This window comes from Panthera uncia, chromosome A2 (assembly GCF_023721935.1).
Source record: "Panthera uncia isolate 11264 chromosome A2, Puncia_PCG_1.0, whole genome shotgun sequence".
Classification (NCBI taxonomy): domain Eukaryota; kingdom Metazoa; phylum Chordata; class Mammalia; order Carnivora; family Felidae; genus Panthera; species Panthera uncia.
The window spans coordinates 125,585,709-125,612,799 of record NC_064816.1 but is presented as its reverse complement, the minus strand read 5'-3'; the positions used below and the strand labels follow the sequence as shown (position 1 = coordinate 125,612,799).

Sequence of the window (27,091 nt, the reverse complement as noted above, 5' to 3'; positions counted from 1 at the left end):
CCAATTAACACACGGGCAGTGCCACACCATACAGCTTCATTTCTGTGAGCTAATTGACTCTTAGGGGAGGTGGGGGAGGGGGAATGTTCATACCCATTTGTTTTCTCCATTCCATACCCTGGCTTGGAATTGCCCTCCCAGCACAGATACTTCTCCCCACTGGCTGTAGAAGGCTCAAGGAATTTACTGCTTATTCTTCATCACTACCTGGCTTTTGCTAATGAACTGTGCATTTCCTTATGAAAGGCTGGACAACGTTTATGGCTTCAGCTCTAAAGGTTGACACCTGCCCCTACCCTAGGCCCACCTTCTAGAACCCCGTTTCTATTCACTGCTTCTCAATTCAGTTTCTCTTCAGTAGATTCTGTTTCATCAAGTAAACGAAAAGATGATCTCTCACTCACATGTTGTATTCCCAAGCTCTTGTGTCATGCCTTACCTGCTCCTGGCTGGCCTTGCTCCCCACTGCGTCCAGGTCAAGTGATCCTACATGCTCCATGTGGTTTCAGAACAGAGCCTAGTCATCTGGCTCTTGGCCTCATAGTTTTATATGACATGAAACCATTTCAGCGGCACAGACGACTCGAAGCTGCCTCCCAGAGTATCTCCCACAAATACACCTTTTTTTTTTTTTAAGTGAAATTTTTGGTCTTCCCTAGCCTTACCCACCATTCAGTATGTTACTTATAAATCAATGTGTACTTCATTATAGCAAAGTTCAAGACTTGGTTAAAACACCATCTGAAGGAGGCAGTGTTCTATAGTAGTTATGAACAGAAATTGTGGTTCTGATGATGTGACTTTGGGCAAATCACAAAGCTTCTCAGGTTACAGTGTCCTGCCTCATGAGGTTGTTACAAGAATAAGAAAATGCATTAAAGTGCTTTGCGGTGCCTGATATGTGGTAAACCCTCGTAAATGGTAATTTCTGGGATGGCTTTTGAAATCTCCAGTGTTTGTATGATGTGTTAAGGACGCATGCTGAGAACCTCAGAGAACAACAAAAGATTTGCTCTGAAATTTTTCTGTGCAATTTCTCAAGGCCACTTAAGTTCTTCAGGAATAGATTAAAACCTCCAACTCTAACCCCATACCTAGCATTATCTCCTTTGACTCCTACTGGACAAAAAAAAATCGGTGTTGAACCCCTGGCAAATGTTATCATCAAAAGGTTCATAGAGACCAAAGAGTGATTCTCTGCTTTACTTTACTGAATTACTCCACCTCCCCTTCCCCTACCACACACACACGCACGCACGCACACACGCCTGGCATTTTTAGCAGAAGGTCTTGAAATAACTTTTGTGTCCTAGTATTTATGTTAATTCTTGTATTTGTACTTGACTGAGCGTGATGGAGTTTAGCTATAAAAACTGTCAGGTGTCACACCTCAGACACACCTGCTGAGGTCTTGACCCCCCAATGCTGGGGGAGAAGTGAAGTGAACCAGGGCTAGCGACACTGATCCAGCCACAATGATTGGCCCAGGAGAAGGCAGTCAAGTCTTGTATTCACAGTGCTCCCTAAGCACATGACACAGTCTTTGTATCATCAATCACAGAAGTGGTCAGTCCATGACTACCGGCGGAGCTAGATGAGCGCATCAAGCAGGAATTCTAAGACAGTGCCGGAAGTGTTCACAAGCTAGGCAATCATTCGATGGGTGGGGGGATAAGAGCTTTATCTATAGGGGCAGAATTCCTGTGAACAGATGGAGCTTGGCAGACTAGGGCCGGCTCTAGCTCCTGAGGGGGAGGCCTAGAAATAGCTGGACAGTATGTCCGCTGAGTTTGCACGAGACTTTAGTCACAGTAGGAAGTGGTGGTTAGACAGATGGAGCACAAGTCAGGCCAAGGATGGCAGACCAGAGCATGTTCCTGACCCCACAGACCAGACCCAGGCAGGAAATAGGGGCAGTGGGATGCGCTGTGACTCATGCTATGACTTGCTGTGTCCCAAGCCCTGACACCAAGAATAAGACGGGAGGGGATGGCATTCTAGGCTTCCAGAACATTATTTTGCCTAAGCACTTTTTCCGAAGACATTTGAAGTGTTCACTTTGTTATGATTCTCTAAACTGTATATGTGTGTTTCATGTGCTCTGCTGTCTCTATGAAATATCTCACAGTAATAAAAGAAAGCATTTGGAGTTATAACATTGGAAGGGTATTATAGAGGTTGTTTATTGTGTTTATAGGTACTCCTGTTACTGGGCAGGTTTGCTAGTAAGAACATCTTGTAATCTGATTCTGTTTCTCTGAACTTGTTAGGTCTTTCTTAAAGATTTATTATTTTAAAATTTAGAAATATTTTATGAACCACACACAGTATTCTAGAATACCAAAGGATTTTGTGCTTAACTTCCTTCCTGTGACCAGGACACTAGCCTTGAAGATGTTTAAAGAAATTTTAAGGAATAAAACTCATATGAGTTTTAAAGTTTATACTCAGAATACCCTAAGTTATGCCAGTTCTATATCTGTTCAAATATTTTTTTCAGATTTGTAATCAAAAATCACTTTCATCATTACAAAGAAGTATAGAGATAACTCAAAATAAAATATAAACATTATACTCTCGTTACCTGGATGATGTTATTAGTCCTCTAGTGTGTATCCTTCTAGATATTTTTCTGCATGAATTTTTATACCTAAATGACATTATAGGGCAATTTTACATTTATAATAAAATGGAGAGGAGGATGTAAATTTCTTATTTACACATGAATAACCTCTCCCATTATCAAAGTCACTCACCAGAACAGCACATTTTTTACCAAGGATGAACCTACTTTGACATATCATAATCACCCCAACTCCGTAGTTTACCTGAAGATTCACCCTTGGTAGAGTACATTCTATAGGTTTGGATAAAGGAATAATGCCATATGGCTATTATAATATGATACTGCCCAGGTGTGCCTGGGTGGCTCAGTCAGTTGTGTGTCCTACTATTGATTTTGGCTTAGGTCATGATCCCAGGGTTGTGGGATCAAGCCTCACATTGGACTCCATGCTGAACATGGAGTCTGCTTATGATTCTGTCTCTCAAATAAAAAATGAAAATAAAAATAATTAAATTAAAAATATAATAATATTATACTACCCTACAACTCCTCTGTGCTCTGCCTACTCATCCCTGCTCCAGCAGCCTCTGGAAACCACTGATCTTTTGACTGTCTGCATAGTTGTGCCTTTTCCAGAATGTCATATATTTCGAATCATACAGCATGTAACCTTCTCAGATTGACTTCTTTCACTTGGTAATGTGCTTTTAAGGTTCCTCCATGTCTTTCCATGGATTGATAGCTCATTTCTATTTAGCACTGAATAATATCCCATTGTCTGGGTGTACCACAGTTTGTCCATTCACCTACTGAAGGACATCTTAGTTGCTTCATAATATTTACATTTTGTAATCTACTTTTTCAGTTAATGGTTTTCCAATCACTGATTTTTTTTATCTGATCTGGAGCTTAAGTCAATGTCTAAACTGAAAAAAAAATTCCTTTTCAGCACATTGGTCCAATTCTGGGACCATATGTTGCACTTGGCTTATGTGTTAGTCTAGAACAATCCCTATTTTTATGACATCAGACTTGAAGAGACAAAGCCAGACATCCTGCAGAAGTTGCTGCCTTCTAGTTGCTGCCCTATAGTATTGTTCAACATGTTATTCTGTTCCTTATATTTACTATGAAGTGGAATCTGTAGTTGTGGTAGATTCAGGTTCAACATCTGTAGTAAAAATACACTGTAGATTATGATATGTTCCTTTGTACTGTCCTGCAGTGGTATAATGACAACCTCATCCCCCCACGTGTGTGTGGTTGTATTTGTCCTCTTGCCACTGGGAAGTAGTCTTTGTGTTGCTACATGGCCATCATATTAATATTCAGTTCCCTTTTTTTTTTTTTTTTTACAAGGAAGCTTTACACCCAACGTGGGGCTCAAACTCATCACTCATAACCCCCTCGAACTCATGTAATCAAGAGTCAGCACCCCAAGTGACCAATTCTTTATCCAACAATTTTCCTGATGATTTAAACATTAAGTGACAGCCCTTGACTAAAGAAAGAATTTCATTAGGGGGCACCTGGGTGGGTCAGTTGGTTGAACTCCTGACTCTTGATTTTGGCTCGGGTCATGATCCTAGTCATGGGATCAAGCCCCATGTTGGGCTCTGTGCTGAGTCTGGAGCTTGCTTAAGATTCTCTCTCTTTCTCCCTCTGCCATCTCCCCTGCTCGAGTTCTCTCTCTCTCTTTCTCTCTCTCATTCTAAAATTAAAAAATAAAAAAATTACATTAGGGATATGAAACTGTATTTTCTAAATCGATAATTCTATTTACACTTGTTAGCTCTCATTTTCTGTAGAGATTTCTGTCACATGGTGGGACTATTAGATTACCCAGAAAAAGTTTCTTTTAATTTGCCAGTTTTCAAAGTAAGAAGCTGTATAATAGCCTCACATGAGATGTTGGAATGATTGAAGCATTTTTTAAAATCCTGTGGTCACTGAAAATATGATTTCTTGAGCACTTCCTCTGTATCAGGCACTGTGTGAAAGGCTTTATGGAACCTAATTCCTAGGACAATACACCAAGGTTTTAGAGATAGAAATGGCAATCTTGCATGGTAACGTAATGCGTTAGAGTTATTCCTGTGAGAAGTAATGGAACTGGGATTTGAACCCAAATCAGTCTAAGCCCACAATCCGTGCTTAATTCCTTCTCTACGTTTTTGTTGTATTTTACTTAAGAGCCAAATTCTATTTGTGATGCTGTTTGGAATGTTTCCCAGTTTATCAACAATAGAAATGAAAATTATGCTTAATAATTTTCATGAGGTCTCTTACCCTTCCTTTTTTAATTTTGTTCTTAATATTTTTAACAGTGTGAAGAAAACACAAATCTTCAGGATACTACCCGCTACCTCAAACTTCCCTTTTCCAAGGGCCTCCTCCTTGGAAATAATCATCAAGCCATGAAGGCCACAAAGGAGTCTTTTTGGATAACATCTTTTCTCTGTTCCACAAAACTCACACAGAATGGTAACGTATAACACTGTTTTATTTGAAAGCCCTTGTACTTAAGTACTCATGTGAATTTTGGTAGGCATATTTAATAAACACCAATGTTATATTTAAGAACTTGGCACTAGAAAAATTGTCAGTCCTTCTGTTGGTGATTTCCAGTAAAATGGAAACATTCGTGACCCAGTGGTCTGTTAAATGCATGTAATTTAAGAACCTCAAAATTATCCCAGCATCGAAACCCAAGTGTACAACCCTTCAAAACCCAGCTGCTTTTAAAAAAGAAGAAAGAAGCAGAGACAAAGACTACCACTACCTTAATCTCGCTTGTTTTATAGTTCCATAAACAAGGCTAATTGCAGGCTTTGGAATAAAGGCTGTTTTTTGTTTGATTAGATGGATATTGCTTTTCTATTCTAAAATACTTTTTATGTCAGTGATTGTTTAGCAAGTTATGATTAATAAAACAAGCTCTTCTCCTTGGAAAATTGTCGTGAAAACATCATCTGCAATGAAGGAAGGAAATGAAACATTTCTGAGTTCTGCATGTTTGCTGTGTAAGGCTTCTGGCTGGCATCCTGAATGCCATATTAATAAGTCAGATTCATTATGATGAGGAGAATTACTTCATAATCAGGTATTGAATCTCATAAAATGTTCCTGTGCCTAAACATTTGTAAGTTCTCTTAGTTCTTTCTTCTGTGTCATAGAACAGCATGTGTAGTAGCAAGTGTATTTCTTCTCTTAGAGCATGGCCTCAGAAAAGCAGCAAAATGTAGCACTATGATGTTGGCTTCTTTTAAGAGACTTCTCAACTTCTCTTGCAGTGCTGCTATATTTATTTAGGACTTTGGCAAATGATTCTTTCACATTTGTATTAGTTTTTGTTCTCCTCTTCCAAAAATATTTTTGGAGAAATGTTTTTAAAAAAACAACTGCGTATTTTCAGTAAATTTGGTTGAAGAGAGTTAAGAAATTTCAAGACGTTATCCATATTCAGGGATCAGTTATTTTAATTAAAAACTTCACAGACATAATTCTGTAATGTTCATAAAGCTTTCACCAAAACTTAGTTGATTTTTAGGGTGCCAGTCTAGAGATTATGAAGATAAGAAAACAACCTGCTTTGACTCACTTAGATAGAAATTTTATTTATCCTATGTGGATTAGTTGTGTGTGTGTTTTACAGCCCGGGTTCACATTTAACTGATTGCCTCTGGTGGAGTAATTTCAGGTTGTCTTAGTTATCTTTTGTTCTCGTAACAATTACTGTAAATTTGTTGGCTTACAACAACAAAAATGTATCATTGAGCAATTCTGAAGGTCACAAACGTGAAATCCTTTTCATTGGACTAAAATCATGGTGTCAGCAGAGCCACACTTCTGGAAGCTCTAGGGGAGAATCCTTTTGCTCACCTTTTTTAGCTTCTAGGGGCCACCTGTATTCCTTGACTCGTGGCCTCTCCTCCATCTTCACAACCAGCAGCATAGCATCTTTATGTCTTTCTGACTCTGACCATCTTCCCTCTGTTAAGGATCCTTGTGATTACATTGGGCCCACTAGATATTCCAGGATAACCCCCTATTTTACGACCTTTAACTTAATCACATCCGTGAAATCTCTCTTGTTGTATAAGATGAACATATTCATAGGTACCAGCTATTATAACATTGACATCTCTGGGGCCATTATTCGGCCAACCACATAGATAATCCTAACAATAGCTTATCTGCTGTCAAAATATTTGGCCCTGCAGACTTAATTTGTTGTTGTTCTCCAGTTTAGGATGTTAGACAGAATTGTGGACATAAGACAGAACCAAATCCTAAAAATTAGAAGTTGCTACTTTGTAAAAGCAGACAACATTTTCAGGTAGATATGGATAAATAAAGCCATTCACCAAATCATTATATTAAACATTTCATTAGATGGAAGGTAATGCTTGGCTCAGTTTTGGACACTAATAAGTACTTAATTGTTCGTTTGACTTTGATTCCCCTTGTGAATGTAACACAGCTCAGAATGAACGGGGAAATAAATACTGTATTTCAAATAGATGGGAAGGAGGAAGGAAATTAGTTGATCTTTCTGAAATTTACATGCTAGGCACATATTTCTGTGTGGAAGTCATCCAGTTCCAAATTGGAATTAAATTGCTTTGTATTCATTTTACTCAAATTGGAAAACCTACAAATCCATTTCCAGTACAATTGGGTATTTAGCAAGTGATACGGTCTCTAGCAACAGTCTCCTATAGCAGCTTTGCGTTCCAGGATCCCTGAGGTGTGCCTTTCTGCACATGCTCTGTAGTCCAGTGTTGTTCGCGGGCAGCCTACCAAGGCTGGGAGCACCCTGTCGCAAGTCTGTGACTGCCAGATCAAGCAGACATTTTAAGATTCTTGAGAGTAGGGGTCAGGGAAGAAATGATTATACTTCTTTGTTATCTTCCTTGGGCTGTTAAACACGACTTTAAAAAAAAGGCTAAAAATAAAAACAGTGCTTAAATTTAGCCTAACAGCTGTATGGTTGCTGACTTCCCCAAATCTCCTTCTCCCTCAAATAGTGGGTAGTTCATTCACTCTCTTCCTGACAGTGTGATTTAAAAAAAAAAAAAAAAACAGGGATTATGTCCTCCACCTGTTTTCTAGCTCTTGGTAGACTAGGCATACAGCATACTCTTAAGTGCTTTTTGAATAGAACATTTAAAATACACATTTTCAGTAGTAGGTCATAGTTCCTGATTTGCAACTAACGATTCTTCAGATAGCTAAAATAGAGACCCTAAGAGATAACAATTTTGACTTAATTCTGAGCAGTTTGTACACACGATTAATTACATCCAGATGAACATACTGCTTTATTCCCCCTTTTCTTCCATTATGAGCAGACTAGAGAGTCATCAGATTTCTTGTAGGACAGGTGAATAGCCCCATCCCGATCTGATTGTCTGGAACTGTCATCTGTTCTCCCCCTCTGCTGATGGCAGTGCTGTTCCTGATATCTCACAGCTGCCTCTGGGGATGCCTCTTTCTGGCCTGCAGAGCCACCTTCTTCCTCTGCACACACTCCATTCCTCAACACTGGACCATGCCCTAGGCACCCCTGCAACAGCCTAGCTCCGAGGGGCAGGCAAGAGAGCAGGGAGCTGCACGGAGTAAGAGGTGGAATGGAGGTTGAGTTGGAAGTGAGGAGTGAGGTGCAGGGAAAATGCACTGGGGAACTGTAAGAGAAGGTGCCCGGGAAGGGAGGCATCCTGAAGTTAGATGCAGGAAGTAGGAAGTAAGTGGGAGGGAGGCAACCAATAGATGGGAGAAGAATGCACCTGCTACGTCTGCTCTGGCAGGTCTCACTCTGTTGGACTATCTACCATTCTATATATAACCAATCATTTTTTAAAAGGCACCAGCCATACCTCCAGGATGTCTGAGTTGGACATGAATATTGAACATTTTCAGGCTTTTCCATTATGAAAATATCATAAATATCTTTTTCAAAGTCATTATTTTTAAAATTCCCTCATTTTTAATTCTAAACCACCCCCTGTTGTAGATAAACATTTCCATTTAGTACTAAATTTCTCACTATTAAGTCCTTTGTGAACTTTTTCTCTTGAATCTGGCTTTGGTGAAAGTTGTGTCTCTTTCCTCTTAAGATTCATACACTTTTTCTCATCTCTTTTTACTACATCACATTTTCTTTTTCATCACAACTGCTTCTTCCTTGATTTCCTGTGTGTGTGTGTGTGTGTGTGTGTGTGTGTGTGTGTGTGTGTGTGTGTATCCTTTTGGTTTTTGTTTCCATGTTGGTCTTTTTTGTCTCTCAGCAAGTCCCATTTGGGTTTCTCTTGAAACGAATGCTTTCAACTGGATTTCTCACTGTTAAGCCTGGAAAATCCCTCTTAGCTGCTTCCTTGGCTGTCCTAGTCTTGCAGCCCCACTGAGCCCTGGGAAGCCAGCCCTGCCAGGTTCCTCTGCCTTTTGAGCTTCCTGCATACACAAGCCTTGTTAGTTCTTACTGCTCTCATTGGACTCCAGACACGACTGTCTCCTTGCTTCCTCTGGGGACTAGTGAAGGTGGACACCATGTTCAGGAACCTTTCTAACTTCTGCCCAGGAAAGCTGGGGGAAGAATTTTTACCCTCACCAGGTAAAGAGGTTCTCAGAGGACCCTGCTAGACTCGGACCAATATGTTGTCAGTTTAGGAAGGGGCAGAAATTGAAGAGCTGGGTCCTTCCAGATAGAAGATGACCATGGAATCCAGGAACTGGCCCTCTCAGGTCCATGGGCTCATTAGATGATCCGAAAGTTGACTAGACCTTTCATCATTGTGCAAGGGACCTTCTAGTCCTGCCAGATCTGGGTCGCATATGTCAAAGAAGACCTTTATTGCCAGGTAGAATTGGTTGCTAGGGAGAGTGCTGTGGAGGGGGCACAAATATGAGGAAAGCAGATTCCTGACCCTCAAGAAATTCCCATTTTAATGGGAAGAGGCAGGAAATGATTCAACAAATATTTATCTACTGCCTGCTGTGTACCTGCTCTATACTGGGTGCTGGGATACCATAGGACCAAACTCAACATTTTTTTTCTTAGAGTTTACAATCTAGTAGGGGTAAAGACAAATAAACAATTGTAATAGTGAGGTCAGTGCCACTCTGAGGTGAGGGACAGGTAGCTCAGTCTAGAAGTTTCAGGAAAGACTTCTTAGATGAAGCAACAGCTGATCTGGGAACTGAAGGTAGAGTAGGAGTTTGTAAGTCAAGAGCCATTGAGAAGGGATAAATAATTAGAATATGCTGTAGTGAATGCCATCTTAGCTAGTCAGGGTCTAGGAGGGAACCTGAAGCTTGGGTGACCAAGAGGGGTAGGCAACGTGTTTAAGAATCTAGCTCTGCCAGTGGAAAATGTTCATTTGAGGGACTGTTCTCTACCAAAGCAGCTAACCTTCATTTTCTGTTTGGAAAGGTGATATGCTTGATCTCTTGAAATGGAGAACTCACCCTGACAAGATCACAGGCTGTCTCTCTAAATTGAAAGAAATCGATGGCTCAGAGATAGTAAAGGTATATGTTATTGTGTTGTCCGTCTCTTGGAAATTCATGAAATAGGGACTGTTTGGGGGGGAAGGACAGATGATTTTTTATTTATCAGTTTACTTCTTTATCTAACAGTTTCTGCAAGATACACTGGATACCTTATTTGGAATTTTAGATGAAAATTCCCAAAAATACGGGTCTAAAGTGTTTGATTCTTTGGTGAGTTTAAATTCACTTTAATCATAGCTTAACAATTTTGTCTCTCATTCTTGACTTTCATAAGGCTGTTTTTGAAATACTCATTCAATAGTGCACGAGTCACTTAAAAAGAACCAAAAAATGTATATATGTCTTGATTTGCATTCAGTTTTACAAAGCTCAATTTTCTTTTTTAGGTTCACATAATAAATTTGCTGCAAGATAGCAAATTTCATCATTTTAAACCTGTAATGGACACTTACATTGAGAGTCACTTTGCTGGGGCACTTGCATACAGGTAAGGCCTTTATCTTGTAATTGGTTTAGAAGCAGTTTCTTCTGAGCTTTGCTAGGCAGAACCATTAGGATAAGAAAATTTAAGAAGAAGTGTAAGAAGAAATAAAGCACAACAACTGAAGTGTCTCTTGAGTCAATATCTTCCTTTCTCACACATCTTTTTTTAATGGCTGCAACTTATTTTGATTAAAAGAAAAAAAAAACTTTCTGAATTCTCTTCCTAAAACCTAAAATATAAAGTTTTTTTCTTCATGTCTCTATTTCACTTGATACTCTTTGGTCCAAAATATGTGGTTATTTCAGCTCAAGCCCATTTAATCACCACATGCCTTGCTGATTCTGGAAGTCTTTAAGAAAGAAATGTGAAGGGAAAACAGCATTTGCTATCATATCTTTTTAAACTCATTCATTCATTCATTCATTCATTCACTCATTCGTCTGTTAATATTTACTGAGTGCCTACTGCATGCCTAATGCATGCTGATTAATGTGAAGACCTGGTTCCTGGCCACAAGCAGTTCAGCCATGGACTCTACCCTCTGATATCAGCTGCCGTTTTAACTGCTCTTCCTTTCCCATCAGCTCAAATTATGCAAGCAAGGCTAAAGTGAATGAGTAATGACAAGCCATAGCTCGTACCTGCCTCCATGCAGCCTAGCTGATAATTGCCAGAAGGCAACAGCTTCTTTCTGTGCTATGTATAACATCTTCCCGGCCTTTGGCCCTGCTTATGCACAGCCCTGGAATGTTCCCCAAAGTTCTTTCTCCCCATTCTAATACTATCATTGCTATTCTGCCCACGTTTTTACCTTACTGTACCTTAAGCACCTATGGCTGTGCACATGCACAATCATGTATTCCCAGCTGTGTGTTAAAAAACACCGAATCATGTTTTTGCCCTTTTTCCCCCATCATGTGATAGATAAAAGATAATAAGTAATCAAATAAGCATTTGATCCTGTTACCTTGGGTACTCCCTAAAAGGCACGTGAAGATTTATGCCTCCAGCTTTTAAATGAAGGGAGTTTTTATTGAAGACTTGACCCTTTGTCAACAGGATTTTTAGAGACGGTGAATGAAATATCAGGGATAGTTGGAAACATCGGCCTGGCTCTGCCACTTGGCCTAACATGTGGGGCCCTAATATGAGGGGTTACCACTTGCAACTGAAATTAGCATTGGAAGCTAGAGAGGAAGGGTGTAATTTCTAACACTGGATTTTGGCCAGGAGAGCAGGATAGTCATTCCTAAGAAGACAGATATTGCCTATGCAGTCTTCTTGGGCTGTGGATGGTCAGAAACTCACTGATATGTTATCTTCAAAAGAACATTCCTGGTAGCACCTGCCTGTGGCCCATCCATGTATTCTTCCCTGAGTGAGAGAAAAGAGGAGCATTTTTAAAAGCTTGCTCTGCTTTCCTGAAACCAAGAACTGAGCAGAGTTAAAGGTAGCAAACCTGCAATCTTGAAAATTGGCTTTTTTTTTTAATTCAATTTTTGTTCCTTAAGAAAAAGAAAAGAAAACTTGGCCTTTTTTGAAATTCTCTTACAAAGGCATACTGGGATGGGAAGTTTTGTTCTTCCCAGAGGTCAGAGAATTGGCTTTGTAAACCCATGGGAATGTGATTCGGAGTAGGGAGATGTTCCCTTATCCTTTGCCGCACCCCCCCCCCCTTTTTTTAAATGTTTATTTGAGAGAGAGAGAGAGCGCGCGCGCATGTGTGAGTGAGTGGGGGAGGGGCAGCACAGAGCTGTCAGCACAGAGCCCAACGCAGGGTTCGAATCCACGAACCATTAGATCATGACCTGAGCTGAAGTTGGACATTAAACCGACTGAACCACCCAGGTGCCCCTTGCCACACTCCCTTTTGCCTCCAACTGAATACTTCATCCAGCTGTTCACATGGTCACAGGTCATGGGGGAAGAAATCCCAGTTAACACTTGTTCAAGGTTGACCATGACAGCCTACTTCAAGGCACTTTCTTTGCCAGAGACCTTTTCTCTGATACTTGTGTTCACCCGTTGGGAAGCTTTGCCGGAAACAGCAGGGCCAATGGGATATGTCCGTATTGAGGGAATCTCAATGGGAGGAAGTGTTTCTCTCTTGAGTTTCAAAAAGGGGTAGTGATGTTGATGTACAGATGCCTATTAAGCATTTCAGCAGAAAAATATGAGAAGTGAAGGAAAAAGAATCCTCCTTATGATAAAAATGTTTGATTTCTTGGCTTTTAACTGAGAGCTAGACCAATTCTACCTTCTGTGTATTTCTCCCTGTATTTTAGAGATCTCATCAAAGTTCTCAAGTGGTATGTGGACAGGATAACAGAAGCAGAACGGCAAGAGCACATCCAGGAGGTGTTGAAGGTAATGACGTGGTGTCGATAACAGATAATGTAGTCTACCAGGGCTGTTGCACCATGATGCCTCAACTAATTGGTTTCTTCTACACAGACAGTAATTGATGATGAAGTATTACCAGCATTTCAGTTCTTCTACACAGACAGTAATTGGTGATGATATATTACCAGCATTCCAATTCAAGGATCGTAATCGGTTTATGCTCCTCCAGAGCTGATGAAATTTGAAAGAAACTTTGCCAGGCTTGCCCACTGGATCCTGCCTGGGATTGAATTCTGATCTTCAGGATACTTGGAGTGAAGTCTAGGAGTGGCAGGAGGGAGGTTTATGAAAGAAGACCACAGATAAGCAATTAAGCTTGAAGTTCCTGCACCCTGGCAGAGGCCATTTGTGAACCCTTTGTCTTAAATTTTGAGAGAGAATACGGTAGCTTAGCAGGGATCACAGTGAGGAAGCCTGAGGTTTTACTGGGTCTCATGGCTTAATGCTGCCCACATCTCTGGGCGTTTGTGCTCAGTTGTAAACGGAGATGCTAATACTTTACTTGCAAACATGTTCATAAAGACTACAGATCTTTTTTTTTCATAATTTTTGTTAATGTTTATTTGTGAGAAAGAGAGACAGACACAGTGCAAGCAGGAGAGGGGCAGAGAGAGAAGGAGACACAGAATCCTAAGCAGGTTCCAGGCTCTGAGCTCTTAACACAGAGCCCAATGTGGGGCTGGAACCCACGAACCATGAGATCATGACCTCAGCTGAAGTTGGGCGCTCAACCAACTGAGCCACCAAGGCGCCCCAAGAATACACATTCTTAAAGGGATTGTTCAATAGCTGCTCTGAGAATCCTCCGATTTCCTATTTGCTGAGTACCACTCTATTTGATGCAGCAGAAAAAAAAGTAGACAGGTATACGTTTTTAAAAGCAAGTATTTTACTAATTATAAATTAATCACCTTGATGTGATTGAAGGTAAAACACTAAGTGGCAAGAGTACCTGCCAGCAAAGCACAATAAATTTTCTGAAATAGACCAGCATCTCTCTGTTAACTAAATTGAAAAACTATCTGAGGATCAAAAGCATTTAAGGTTCATACCTCTTGAGAATGACACAGAATTTTTAAATTATCTATACATTTTCTCTCATTAGCGTCAGCAAAAAAAAAAGGCTCTTCTTCTACAAGTAAATACTGTTCAAAAATCTCAGGGGGTCTTAAGTGTTTTTAAATCAATAATTCAAAAATCTAATGATGTCCCCTGGTTTTTATGCCGTGTCATTGTTAAATACTCTTGGTTTCCTTTGAAACTAACTTTTACAAAATTTCGTTTGAAGGCACAAGAATATATTTTTAAGTACATAGTTCAATCTCGAAGGCTGTTTTCCCTTGCCACCGGTGGACAAAACGAAGAGGAATTTCGCTGCTGCATTCAGGAGCTTCTTATGTCGGTCCGTTTCTTTCTTTCTCAAGAGAGCAAAGGGTCAGGAGCATTATCTCAATCACAGGTAATTTTTTTGCATCTCTGCTGAATAAAACAAAAATGAGTCTAGTTTATTTGTTTTTACATAGCAGTGTAAGTGAATCCATAGCTCCAGTTCCTATTTGTAGCGTCAGCAATTTTGCAGACTTTTAAAGCGTCCCCTAGCTCCCGCGAACCCGCAGAGCAGAAGTTAGGCTGGCTTTCCTCCGCCTACTCTCACTCTTCATGGGACGGCTGTTGGTCTACAGCAGGCTGGGTTCAGTTCTGAGTAGACACGATGTCACCATCGGCCTTGGGGAAGGAAGTTCACTGGAGCCGATCTGGTTCTGTTGTTTACGCCAAGCCTTGCACTGCATTTTAATCTGGCAACTTGAGACTCATTATATCGCACTTGGCTAAACTGCATGTTGCTTTGTTTTATTTTATTTATTTTTTTTTTAATTTTTTTTTCAACGTTTTTTATTTATTTTTGGGACAGAGAGAGACAGAGCATGAACGGGGGAGGGGCAGAGAGAGAGGGAGACACAGAATCGGAAACAGGCTCCAGGCTCCGAGCCATCAGCCCGGAGCCTGACGCGGGGCTCGAACTCACGGACCGCGAGATCGTGACCTGGCTGAAGTCGGACGCTTAACCGACTGCGCCACCCAGGCGCCCCTGCTTTGTTTTATTTAACTTGACCCTAATCGTCCTGGGACTGAATGACCAATGCTGAGGAGCGGTTGCCAAATGCTATTACCTGGAGTAGCTCTACGTGTTTTGTTTCAGAACAGGATTTATCCACTTTCCAAATAACGTGGCCTTGAATGTGTTCTCAGCGATCATTCTCAATATCTTACTCTACATTTTCGTAGTCCTTCTTGTACATTTTTGGTTTCTAGTGACTTGAGTAAAAACTTGTCAGATGGAGAAGCAGCCTCTTTGCTGCCATCCCCTGGAGACTAAAAATTTATAATCACTGAGTATTGGGACATAAAGTGGAAGATAGAAGACAAACCTAGATCCGTTTGAGCATTCTTATAAGTTGGTGCCATTTGACATTTGGAAAGCTTTACATATAATGGCAAAACACCAGAAATGTACCAACCCCCCAGTAATAGTACTGTGCTTTTTCTGACTTTTGGGGGACTATTCTTGTTCATCTCTTCTTTGCACAAATGGACTGATCTTACATCTGGGCAAGGGTACAACTCAGCCTCTTTTAATGACATTTTGGCCTCTGGTGCCAATGGTACAATCACTGTGCTTGGGGAAGTTGCCACATCCCTCAAAGTCCAGTTGCCCACTCGCCAAACCCTCTTTTCAGCAGTTGATATTTGAAAGGATAATCCAACAAGCCAATCATGTATTCGTTTAGATCAAAGTTCTTAAAAGCTCACTACTTTTATAAAAGCTGTTGTATTTGAGACTATCTGCCTTAAACCTTTACCGGTTTCAGGGACAAAACTTAGCTGATTCACATCTGAAAAAAATATTCTCTTACTTTTAAGATTAATCTTAAGTCACAATTTCTCAGTGCAATGCCTTCCTAGGGACTCAAGAGGTTTATTCCTTCTCTAAAGTTAGAGAAATCTTTTTCCTTAGTTATGTTTCTGCTGCATCCTGGTAGTCACCCCAAGACGTGGGCCACTGTGGAGCAGCACGGTGAAGAGTGGGTTTCCTTTTATGTTTAACATACTGATTTGCACTACTCTTGATTCTCTAATCCCCAATCAAGGCAGTGAAACAACTTTAGTACCTCCAAAGAACCATGTTTGATTTTTCTCTTTTTTTTGCCCTTAGTTTTTTATTGACACGATATATAAAATGTATGTAAAGTTTCCGAATATCTTAATAAACTACTGAAGTCATTCTATTATTTTGTGTACAATCCTATACTCGTAAATTTTGATGTGATAATTTCACTTTGATGCTAAGGGAATTCATATAAAATGACGAAGTGGTTAGTTTTTTTTGTTTTTGTTTTTGTTTTTTTAAGCAAAGTGGACTTTTGTCCTCTGTGTTTTGGGAGAAAGAAGAATACTGTACACTTTTTCCCATTGTAGGTTTCCTTTTGATCCCACACCTTCTTAGCTCTCCCTTCTATGAAGGAAGGTGTCATTAATCTGACCCAGTGTGTGACATTGACATTGCTGCATAACAAATAACCATGGGCTTCATGGCTTTAAGTAACATCCAATTATTAGCTCACAGTCCTGTATATCAGAAGTTTGGTTGGAATTTTTGCTTAGGGTCTCCTACAGCCAGTATCAAGGCATTGGCCTTGGTGGCTTCTTTGGAGGCTCTGGGGAGGAATTCCCTTTCCAAATCTTCCAGGCCTTTGGCAGGAATCAGTTTCCTTGTGTTTCTAAGACTGAGATTCCCATTTGCTTTCTGGCTATCAGCAAGGGGTTGGGGATGGAACGGGTTCTCTCAGCTGCTAGAGACCATACACATTCCTTGGTATTCTTCAAATACCATTCTCAAAGCCAGCAACGAAAAGTCACATCCTTCTCATGCTTCCAATCTCTCTGAGTTCTCCTACCATGAGCTAGAGAAAACTTATGTTTTAAATGCTCATGTGTAGGGATGCCTGGGTGGCTCAGTTGGTTAATCATCCGACTTTGGCTTGGGTCATGATCTCGTGGTTCGTGGGTTTGAGTTCCACATCAGGCGCTGTGCTGACAGCTCAGAACCTGGAGCCTACTTAGGATTCTGTGTCTCCCTCTCTCTCTGACCCTCCCCTGCTCACGTGCTTTTGTTCACTCTCTCTCTCCCTCTCTCTCTCTCTCTCAAAAAAAATAAACATTAAAAAAAAAATTTAGGTGCTCATGTGATTAGGTCAGGCCCATATGGATAATCTCCAATTTTAAGATCAACTCATTAGTAACCTTTATTATAGCTGCACAATTCCTTTTGCCATGTAACAACATAGTCATGGGAACACCAGGAGACAAAGGTCTTAGGAGTCATCTTCAAATTCTGCCTATCCTGTCCAGAGCCAAGGATATTCAATGGTCTGAATTTTACTCTTAGGCTGTCTTAAAGACAAAACTCAGTTTCTGTTTTGCAGTTTTGCCTGTGGGCTACAACTCAGGGCCATTTCTGTCTTCTGAAGGCAGAACAGCCATCCCAGAAAACCTTTCTACTAGATCAGTTTATAATGCCCCACAGGCCTGGCCATCCTGGTTCCACCGGGATGATCATTTAGTTATCCTGGCCTAAGCCCAGCTCACGAATGGCTCTGTCTTTGGGAGCCCTGCCCCAACAGGATTGCCCACTCACTCAGCTCTTGGAGCTGTGGCTCTTGGTTTCTCCTTCTACAGACAGATGCCTCCACGAGAACCCCATGAGAAGAACAATGTCAGAAGGAGTTGAGACCCAAGACTCTGCCCTAAATTCCTAATAATTATCTTTCTCTATTTGTCTTGGCTCTCAGGAAGGTCAAAAGAAAATTATGCTTTTCTTTTTATTTGCACTAAAAAATCCTTAGCTTACATATCTTGGTACAACTGTCTTGATGCCCTTATCACAGGTTCTTGTTCCTTTATCCTTTTTTAATACATGTATCTTCACTGCACACACAAATACTTTTTTGAAGTAAAGAGCTAGATATGAAGAATTAATGGGTAAATGAAAAGATTCCTGAGGAAAATCGATGTAGTTGACTTTTCAGTTATGAGAAAGCTGGGCTCATTTTATTGTATCTTATTTTTTTAACTTCATCTGTATGACTCAGCTCTCTGCAGAGTGAAATGAAGGTTATATAAATACAGTCTTTAACAGAGAATACCAAGTTATTAATTTTAAATGTATTCAAATAAACCTATCATGTTTAAGAGTCGAGGAGAACATAGCTGTTGATTGTAGCACCTGAAGCATTTTGATGGTTCTGGCATCAGAAACAGGTCTTGGCTGTTCTAGATATTTTTGCTGCTGCTGTATAGATAAATTCCAAAACACACGAATTTGAATTTGAGTCTATGTTTGAATCATCAGCCCATGAAGACTCGACCTACTTTGTTTTGGTGTCAGATCTCATTGGTAAGCCAGCTAGCTCTTGAGTATCAGCATATTAGAAACATGTGCCTCCTTCCCCTACTTGGTAGACTTAAGGCTGCTCGACTCTTCCTTCCATTGCCCTCCTTTTGTGGAATTTAAAAGACTCGGCTTGTTTTGATGTACAATCCTAGTCCAATTTGTGCCCCTTAGGATTTGATATTAGCATCTTTTTTTCCTTAAAAAATGATTATCCAGTTTCTTTACTTATATAAAGAATATTGTTCTTAGTACGCAGTTCTGGGGTTACAGTAAATCTGAAAGCATCCTAAAGGTTTGTTATAATGATCTTTTCATTTTACAGGTGATAAACTAAAACCCAAGGGGCTAAAATGACTTGTCCAAGGTCATAGAGTTGATTAGAGACAAAGCCAGTAGTACATATAATCTGGATCTTCTGATTCCCTGTCTTGTTTTTTTTCTTTAACCGTAACTTCATTGCTTTTGTCCATGTGTTTGGTTTCTTCAAGGTAAATGTGATTTATATGAGCACTTCAGAAAGCTTCTCAAAAGAGAAATGAAATAGAAGTTACTGCATTCCAGGTCTTGGTGGAGCATTCTTTCCATTTGATCGTCCTGCATTTTGCTGATTCTGTGGGATTTTTTGCCAATCATTTTGCTAATGTCAGTGATTTTCCACAGTTTCTCACTTTTATTATATGGCACCCTTGCACATTTTAAAACATTGTTCTATTTTGCCACACCTTTTTTTTTTTTTTAATTTCAGCCTTTTAGCTTAGGTACCAGATACATTTTACATTCATTTTTTTAGCATTCAAAATTATTTGTCATAGTCTTAAACTCAATGACATTTTACAGCAAATTTCTCAGGGTGTATCTTGGAGTTGATATAAATTTCTTCCTTTTAAGGCTGTGTTTCTGAGCTCCTTCCCAGCTGTGTACTCAGAGCTGTTGAAGCTCTTTGATGTCAGGGAAGTGGCCAACTTGGTGCAGGACACCCTGGGCAGCCTGCCTACCATCGTGCACGTGGACGACTCCCTGCAGGCTGTGAAACTGCAGTGCATCGGCAAAACCGTGGAAAGCCAGCTTTATACCAATCCAGGTAGGGTGGTGAGTCTCTTGAATGAAAGCTGTCACTTACCTCCGGTAGTCACAGGTCAGCAGAAGCAATTAGAAAGAGGAAACACAATTACTGTCTCAAAAGCATTGTGTATTTGGATGGTAGAATAAATGTATTAAGTAGCCAAATAGAACAGTCTGGCTATTAAAGCTTTATTTCTAGAAAGAATGAAAACCCTAATGATTAAATTACTGATTCTAATCACAAACTAGTTGGGACATCAGGTATGCTTATTTTCTTGCCTAAGAGATTTCATTTTTTTGTTCAACAAAATTTAACATTTTATTTCGGGGATGCTTACAGGGACCTGATAGGATTCTTCTTTGTCTCTTTTGTTCTTAAAATTGTCCCTTCAATTTGTGTTCTGAAACTGAGTGAAAATTTTGATGTATTATCAGTTTTTATTTTATCCTAATAGCACGTGATCAATTACTAAATTGATTTTGTCATATCTGTTATTAAATCCCATTGCCTTTTTTCTTCTAGTTTTTCCTGAAATAAATTACCAAACTCATTTTAAAGTTTAAGAAGTTTCTGTGCTATCAGCAAATAAACTTTTCAAAATTGATTCTATTGAGAGTTATCTTTCCACATGAATGCATATGTGGGTATAATATTTTTGAAATAGGGTTTCAAATATAGATAATAAAACTTTTATTACATATTTTATTGTAAAACATTTTAAACATACAAGAATAAAATAGTATCAGATGAGTAAATCATTAATAAATCTCTTTTTTTTTATCATGCTATGAGATATAGCTCTAGTTCATTCTTGTTTATACTGTGGGATGATATTCCACTATGAATGAATTTATCATGGTTAATTTATTTTTTTCTCCTATTGATAGACTATTTGTTTCTGGTTTTTGGTTTTGTGTTTTGTTTTTTTCTCCAGAAATAACACTTAAGTAAATAAAAGAAAATTCAAACCTTCTCATTTCTCCCCAGGAAAACACACCTCATCCTGGAGAAAAGATATTTCTTGCAGTGCTTTTCAAACTCTATTCCTCAGAGCCATAGATGTTCTTCTGCCGTGATCAGGGTCTCCTCTGGGGTTGGGAACAGGGGGGTGGAGTGGAGGGGGTAGAGGTCCAAACCAGGTACCTGGTATGACTAGACTACCAATTATGCTTTTACCAAATGAAGAAAAGTTCATCCCATCTCAGAGGAATTGGTAGTTTCTGCCACGTTTCTCCCTCACTGACCAGTTAATTCTTTGTTTGAATAGAATCTGATACCAAAAGGGCAATACAGATAATGAAAATTGTTCTCAAACGGAAGGGCATTATTTGAGAGGACTGTGTTCATTGCATGCCTCTCCGGGATGTGTTCTGTCTGTGGACTCAGTGCCGTGTTGATTACTGATGCTTAGTTGGCAGTACAGAAACCAGGACTAAAAAAATACAAAGAGAAGTTGTTTCGATCCAGGAGGAGAGATATGGGTCTTTGTGGGAGGTGGTGAGATTATTTCTTGGGGTGGGGGGTGGAAGGACCCAGGAGACCCAAGAAATGTAGACCTTGGAGGGTCTGTGCTGGTGACCTTGGAGAGAGGCTCAGAGCCAGTGTTGGGAGGTTGGTGACTGTCACTGTGATGCAGAGGGGGAAGAGGAGAAGACAAAACCTGCCTCTTTTGTTATGTGGGGCACTCCCCATGGAAGATAATTATGGAGAAACAACCTTCGAGAAGCAAAAGCAACTCCCGATCTGTGGAATACTTAGAAGCACATGGATGCTAGTAAGAGGAAAGATTTCCATCACTGCCCCAGGGGGTTGAAGTTTGGCTTGATGTTGAGTGATTCACCATTGGAGAAGACAGAAACTTACCACGTATAAATGGCAATGCACTTTGAGAAAAAGGCTGTCTTCATGGAAAAAAATAGCATGCTTACCTGAGAACTTCCCAAGACACAAACTATACTCTATTTAAATTACCTGGGACCCCACACTAATGGTGGGGAAACCTGGAGAGTATTTCTAGTAACTCCGAAATTCTAAATCGGAAACTATGGACTTAGTCTATGGACATAGACTTTGTATATGACAGTTCAGTAGGGCAGAAGTACCAAATTCTTCTCCCTGGGCTAAATTTAAGGTGTCCACAGAGCTGCATTCCTTTGTGGAAGGTCTAGGAGATTATCTGTTTTCTTGCCTCGTACAGTTTCTAGGGGTCACCTGCACTCCTGGGCTTTTGGCCCCTTCCTCTGTCTTTGAAACCTGCAGTGTAGCATCTCCAGATTTCTCTCTGACCCAATTTTCTTGCCTCTTTCACCTAAGAGGACCCATGTGCTTACATTGGCCCATCCAGATAATCCAAGATAATCTCATCATCTCAAGATCCTTAATTTAATCACTTCTGTAAAGTTCATTTTGCCATTACATATTCACAGGTTCTGGGAATTAAGACATGGACATCTTTGGGAGACCACAACTCCGTCCACTCCATATGGGTAAAACAGACCAAAACCAAGGCAATAGCTCAGCTGCATATGAGGAAAAAAAACAAAAAAACAAAACAAAACAAAAACACTTAGAAATCTAGGAGTTTTGTTTTTTTTTTTTTTTAATTTATTGAAAGTTTAAAAAATGAAACTCAGGGGTGCCTAGGTGGCTCAGTTAGTTAAGCATCTGACTTTGGCTCAGGTCATGATCTCACGGTTTGCATTGGGCTCTATGCTGACAGCTTGGAGCCTGGAGCCTGCTTCAGATTCTGTGTCTTCCTCTCTCCTTCCCCCTCACTGTTCACACTCTGTCTCTCTCTCTGTCAAAAATAAATAAAAATTTAAAAAAAATTTTTTTAATGAAACTCAGAAGTGCTGCACTTGTGTGAGTACACATACATCTTAGCCAGAAGGACGTTACAAAAGATACTTTCCTGATTTAAAATTAAAATCTACAATAGGACAAGGTAAAGTGCAGATGCGGACATTACAGGGTGTTAACAGGATACACATTCAATCAAAGATAAAGTGCTTAGTTCTTGACCATTCTTCAGATCATAGAGTATGGCAAAGACCGTTGCTACTCTGAGCTTAATTCTAATCGGTAAAGAAATGGCTAGTGAGATAGATAGAAGTGAGAAGAATCTGAGAATGTGACCTTATTTTCTGAGAGTTCATAGTATCCAAAGAAGGAGTCCAGAGTACAGTTGGGCCACACTTTTGAGAAAATAAATTTCAAAACATTTTGGAAAAAAAGACCTTAAATGTTACAAACTCCCCAGAAAAGACAAAAAATTCTCACAGTTGTCTTTGTGCTAGAATCCTGCCTTAGAGTTCTCCAGAGAAACAGACCCGATAGAGGCTATGTTTGTGTGTGTACAAGGTTTCTTGTATGGGATGAGCTCAGATTATGCAAGCTGAGAATTCTGCTGTTGGTCAGCTGGAGACCTGAGGGAGCCAGTGGTGGAAGTTGCACTTCGAGTCTGAAGGTCGGAGAAGACTGACGTCTCTGCTAAAAGACGGGCAAAGAGAGCACGTTCTCCCTTATGCCTCCTTTGTTTCTATTCAGGCTTCAGCGCATTGGTTGAGGCCCACCCGCATTGAGCAGGGCAATCTGCTTTACTCAGGCTCCCAATTCAAATGTAACACCCAGGATATTGTTTAACCAAATTTCTGGGCACCCCACAGCACACTCAAGTTGACCCATAAAAACTATCACAAATCCCAAGGAGAAAAAAAGCAGAGGATGCATGCATAGGTATCAGAATGATTATAGAATACTCCTGATTGAGCTTAGATTAAAAATTAATACAGAAAAGAGATGGAAAGAGGAACACCATAGTCAATACCAAAGACGGGTATGAAAAAACATCATGGGAAGAGTCAAGCCAGGTTGAGTTAAGGGTCCACGGACAGCCTCAGAGCTGGAGCCGTTTCATAACCAGGCAGAATTAGCTCTGTTAGTCACACCCCAAGTTCAGAGTCAAGGGCATATGGCCAAACCTGAAGGCCATAGCTAAGATTTGCAACCTACATAGATTGGCATTTGACATGTAAGTCATCTGGGGTCTAAGCAGACATATTTAATGTGTAAAAATTGAACAACTCATTTTTCCCTCTCTCCTCACAAATCTTCCTGTTTCCTGAGGGCCAAGAAAGGGTCTAAGTTTTGGAGAGGACCACTTTGGCAATAGCAGGAAGAGTAGAGCTGGCGTATAGAGGTTGGGGAGGAAGGTGGAAGTGCCCCTAAAATCATAGTTTACCCTAACTTTTATTTGTGTGAAAATCAATGTAAATGGCAAGACCCAATTTAAACTGTGTTCTTACCTTTCTGCTGAAATCTTTAAATTGACTGGCGTGAGTAAGCACATTACATGGGAATGGTTGAAAGCTGTATCTTCTCGTTTCTTACACATCACCTGTTCACATCTGCACTGGTTTTTGGGGGGGGGGGGGCGGGGGGGCAGCGGGCTGGGATGTGTGCCTTGTATCCACTGCTACAAGCAGCTGACCAATCTGCGTTGACATATAGGAGTAGCTGTGTTCCCCTGCTGGCTCAGGGCGATCACTGGCAGAGGGAGTCACTGCAAGCCAGACTATGACAATGTGCTGTCTCACTTCCTGTTTAAGCCAGGTAAAACATGGAGACACAGGGGGCTCCATTTCCGCTGCTTCTCCTATCCAGTAGACTCATGGGGCAGTTCATTCATTTATTCAACAAATGAGTATTGCAGCCAGACCCCATGCCAGGTATGATGCTAGAGATATTGTAGCTAGTGAAACATCCAGCCTCCGCCCTCAGTCTGCTGCTAGTTTACCATGAAAGCTGACTTTGAACAAGGAGTTATGATTTGATAAGGTGCAGCAGTTGTGACCCGGGGAGGGAAGGAGGTCCTGTGTAGTAGGGAGGCATGAGTGAGCCTTGGGGTTCATCCCACCCACTCCACCTCAGTTTGTGGTCCATGTGCCGACACCACCCTCACAGTTGTATTTCTAGGCAACTGGATATCTCCTCTGGGCTCCAAACCTGAGTAGCCGTCTGTCCTCAGCTTCTCTACACAGATGTCGCAGAAGCTCCTCAAACCCCTTTTCCCTCTCAGTCTGTTCCTTCTGTCTCAGTATATGGCAGCACCAACCCCTGGAGCTCTGAGCTGTCCGTGAAACCTTCCTCTTCCTTCTGCCCTTCATCTCCACCTCTCCAGAGACTATTCTTGGGCCTCTGCGGCGGCCCATATCTGTGCCTCCCCCTGACCAGACACAGGTCCATCCCACACTGCCGCCTTGCCTGCATGCCCTCGGGCATGTCCAGACTTGCTTCCCTCTCCTTTTGCCCATCCATGTGTGCAGCCAGAGTTCCCTTCCAGAAACTCACACCCGACGATGTCACTCCCACCTCCCTTGCTCACATCCACTGATTGTGCTCTGTTTTGAGGACACAGAAGAGGATTGATCTTGCAGGCCCTGTCGCCTCACCCTCCCCACCTGCCTGGTCCCATCTCCTTGTGCTTCACTCTAGTGGAACCCACACTTTCCTGCTCCTCTCTGATCTTAGGTGATCCTTGTTCACCCTGCTGGGCTTAGTAACTCGCATCTTCTGAATCATCTCCAGTCTGCCCTGCTCACTCAGTTCTCGCTCTCATAATTTACTTCTCATGCCTGTTTTGCTTTCTGCTTCTTGGATCACATGTTAGGGCTGTAACTGAAAAAAGAATTGGATTTTAATTGTTTCAAGTCTGTCTTCACCCCTTGCTCCACAAGGAAAACCTCAGAGTACAGGGACTTTATCTGTCCTCATCACAATGATATTTCCAGCTCCCAGCACTGTGTCTGGTGCATAGTAGGTGCTCAGTAGAGGTTTCACGAATGAATACTATGTTCTGGGTCACACATTAGGAATCAGGATAGAGCAGCAATCGGTATTGAATAAATGATATGCATAAAAAAATCTTACTGGAAAAGCAACCTCTGAGCTAAGGATGAGCATGAATATGACAACAGAACAGCTTGGGCTGTGGGAAGCCCAGACCAGAAGCAGAACACAGTTGATAAAAGTAACAAGTGGGCATAGCATCTGTTGAGCCTTAGAAAGGGCGCCCCGTGGTGGAGGCATCCAGGGTGGGAATAAATCTGGGGAGTGAGCTCTAAAAACCACACTCAGAGATCATCTCTAGGCCTCTACTGTTGTTTTCCCTCTGTGATCCTGACATTGTCTGCATGAGAATGTAGCCCCTGTGTTGTCTGCCCTTCTTTCCATTCAGGGTCTGCCCTCCAGGGTGTGAAAGGCTCATTTGCAAGTTTTGTTGCTATCTGTGACATTAGCATTTCAGTTATTGGTGACTCCCAACGGTTAATAGCTGCTTCTCCTCCTTCCTAGCCCCACACCCATTGGGAATTACTAATGGGAGCTGGCTTTATCCACTCACGTGTGTACTGGCAAAATAAAAAGTAAATGAGAGTCACTCCTTTATACACTCCACGAGATACATAATACAGTGAGCTGTGTCTGAGGTGTAGAATATGAGCGTGTCGACACTTTCAAGGACAGAAACTGCATAACAGGTTCTTTTGCTAAATGTATGGGAAGTGAGTGTTTGTTCAACTGCAGGTTTTCTTTTTTTCTTGGGTCCTGCTTGATGAGTCCAAGTGTTTCCTTTTAAAGGTAAGAATTAGCATTTTAACCAGTCAGCGAGTTTGGCATTTCCCCACCAATTGTATCATTTGCATTGGCTGACATTGCCCTAGCATGGAGAAAAAGCAAATCTGCAATGTAGGTAGTCCTATATTTCTTTTTATGCACACCACACACGAATTATTTGTCTACCTGCCTCGCTTTTTTGCAGTTGGTATTCTCTTAACAGTTGGTTGCAAATTGAATTTTTAGAAATCAAATTCTGCTACCTGCAGGAACATACCAGATAAGCTTTATCTCCTGTTCTAATTAATCATCACGAGGCAGTGACTCCTGTCATGTAATTTGTTAGTTTCTTTTTCTTGGTTCTCTTTGTCAAGTAATTGATTTATAAATAAGTATTTAAGTTTCCTGGTAAGGCTTAAAGGCTTTAAAGGAAGCCTGCAGTGCATTATTTCACAAGTTTGGAGTTTAATGTTCTGTGTTGCTGAAAGTGAAGAATGGCTATGCCTTGTGTGGTTTGTTGTGATGGTAAACCTATGGCACCAAACCTTGTGTTGATAAACCAATCATGCAAACACTGATAATGGTGCTTTCCCAGCTGTGAATATTTTGCATGCTCTCTGATTTTTATTAGGATAAAGAATCATATTCTTTATGACATATGATATATCTTATACTGACTAGGAAAGAATCCACTACAGTGCTGAATTGAGTTGGTGAGGTTGGCCATCCCTGCCTTAATTTTGCTCTTAGGGAGAAAGCTTTCAATCTTTCACTGTTAACTATTATGTTAGCTAAAGGTAGGCATTTCATTATAATGCTCGTTATCAATTTGAGAAAATTACCTTCTATTCTTAGCTTCCTGACAGTTTTTATCATGAATGGATGCTGAGTTTTGCTCATTTTCTCTACATATGTTAATATGGTGAATTAATGTTGATTGACTTTCAGATATTATACCAAATTTGCCTTAGTGATAAATCCTATTTGATCATAGTATAT

The 27,091-nt window shown here is 40.7% G+C and overlaps 1 protein-coding gene across 2 annotated transcripts in view; it reads left to right on the top strand.

Annotated features, from left to right (window-relative positions):
• DOCK4 (dedicator of cytokinesis 4) overlaps positions 1-27,091 on the top strand; it is a 430,038-nt gene that overhangs the window by 284,389 nt on the left and 118,558 nt on the right. For both annotated transcript variants that reach the window (XM_049641704.1, XM_049641705.1), the window contains 7 exons: positions 4,894-5,050; positions 9,999-10,096; positions 10,205-10,288; positions 10,465-10,565; positions 12,848-12,929; positions 14,254-14,424; positions 19,306-19,498. In XM_049641704.1, the coding sequence (XP_049497661.1) occupies positions 4,894-5,050; positions 9,999-10,096; positions 10,205-10,288; positions 10,465-10,565; positions 12,848-12,929; positions 14,254-14,424; positions 19,306-19,498 (886 nt within the window). The remainder of the gene's footprint in view (positions 1-4,893; positions 5,051-9,998; positions 10,097-10,204; positions 10,289-10,464; positions 10,566-12,847; positions 12,930-14,253; positions 14,425-19,305; positions 19,499-27,091) is intronic.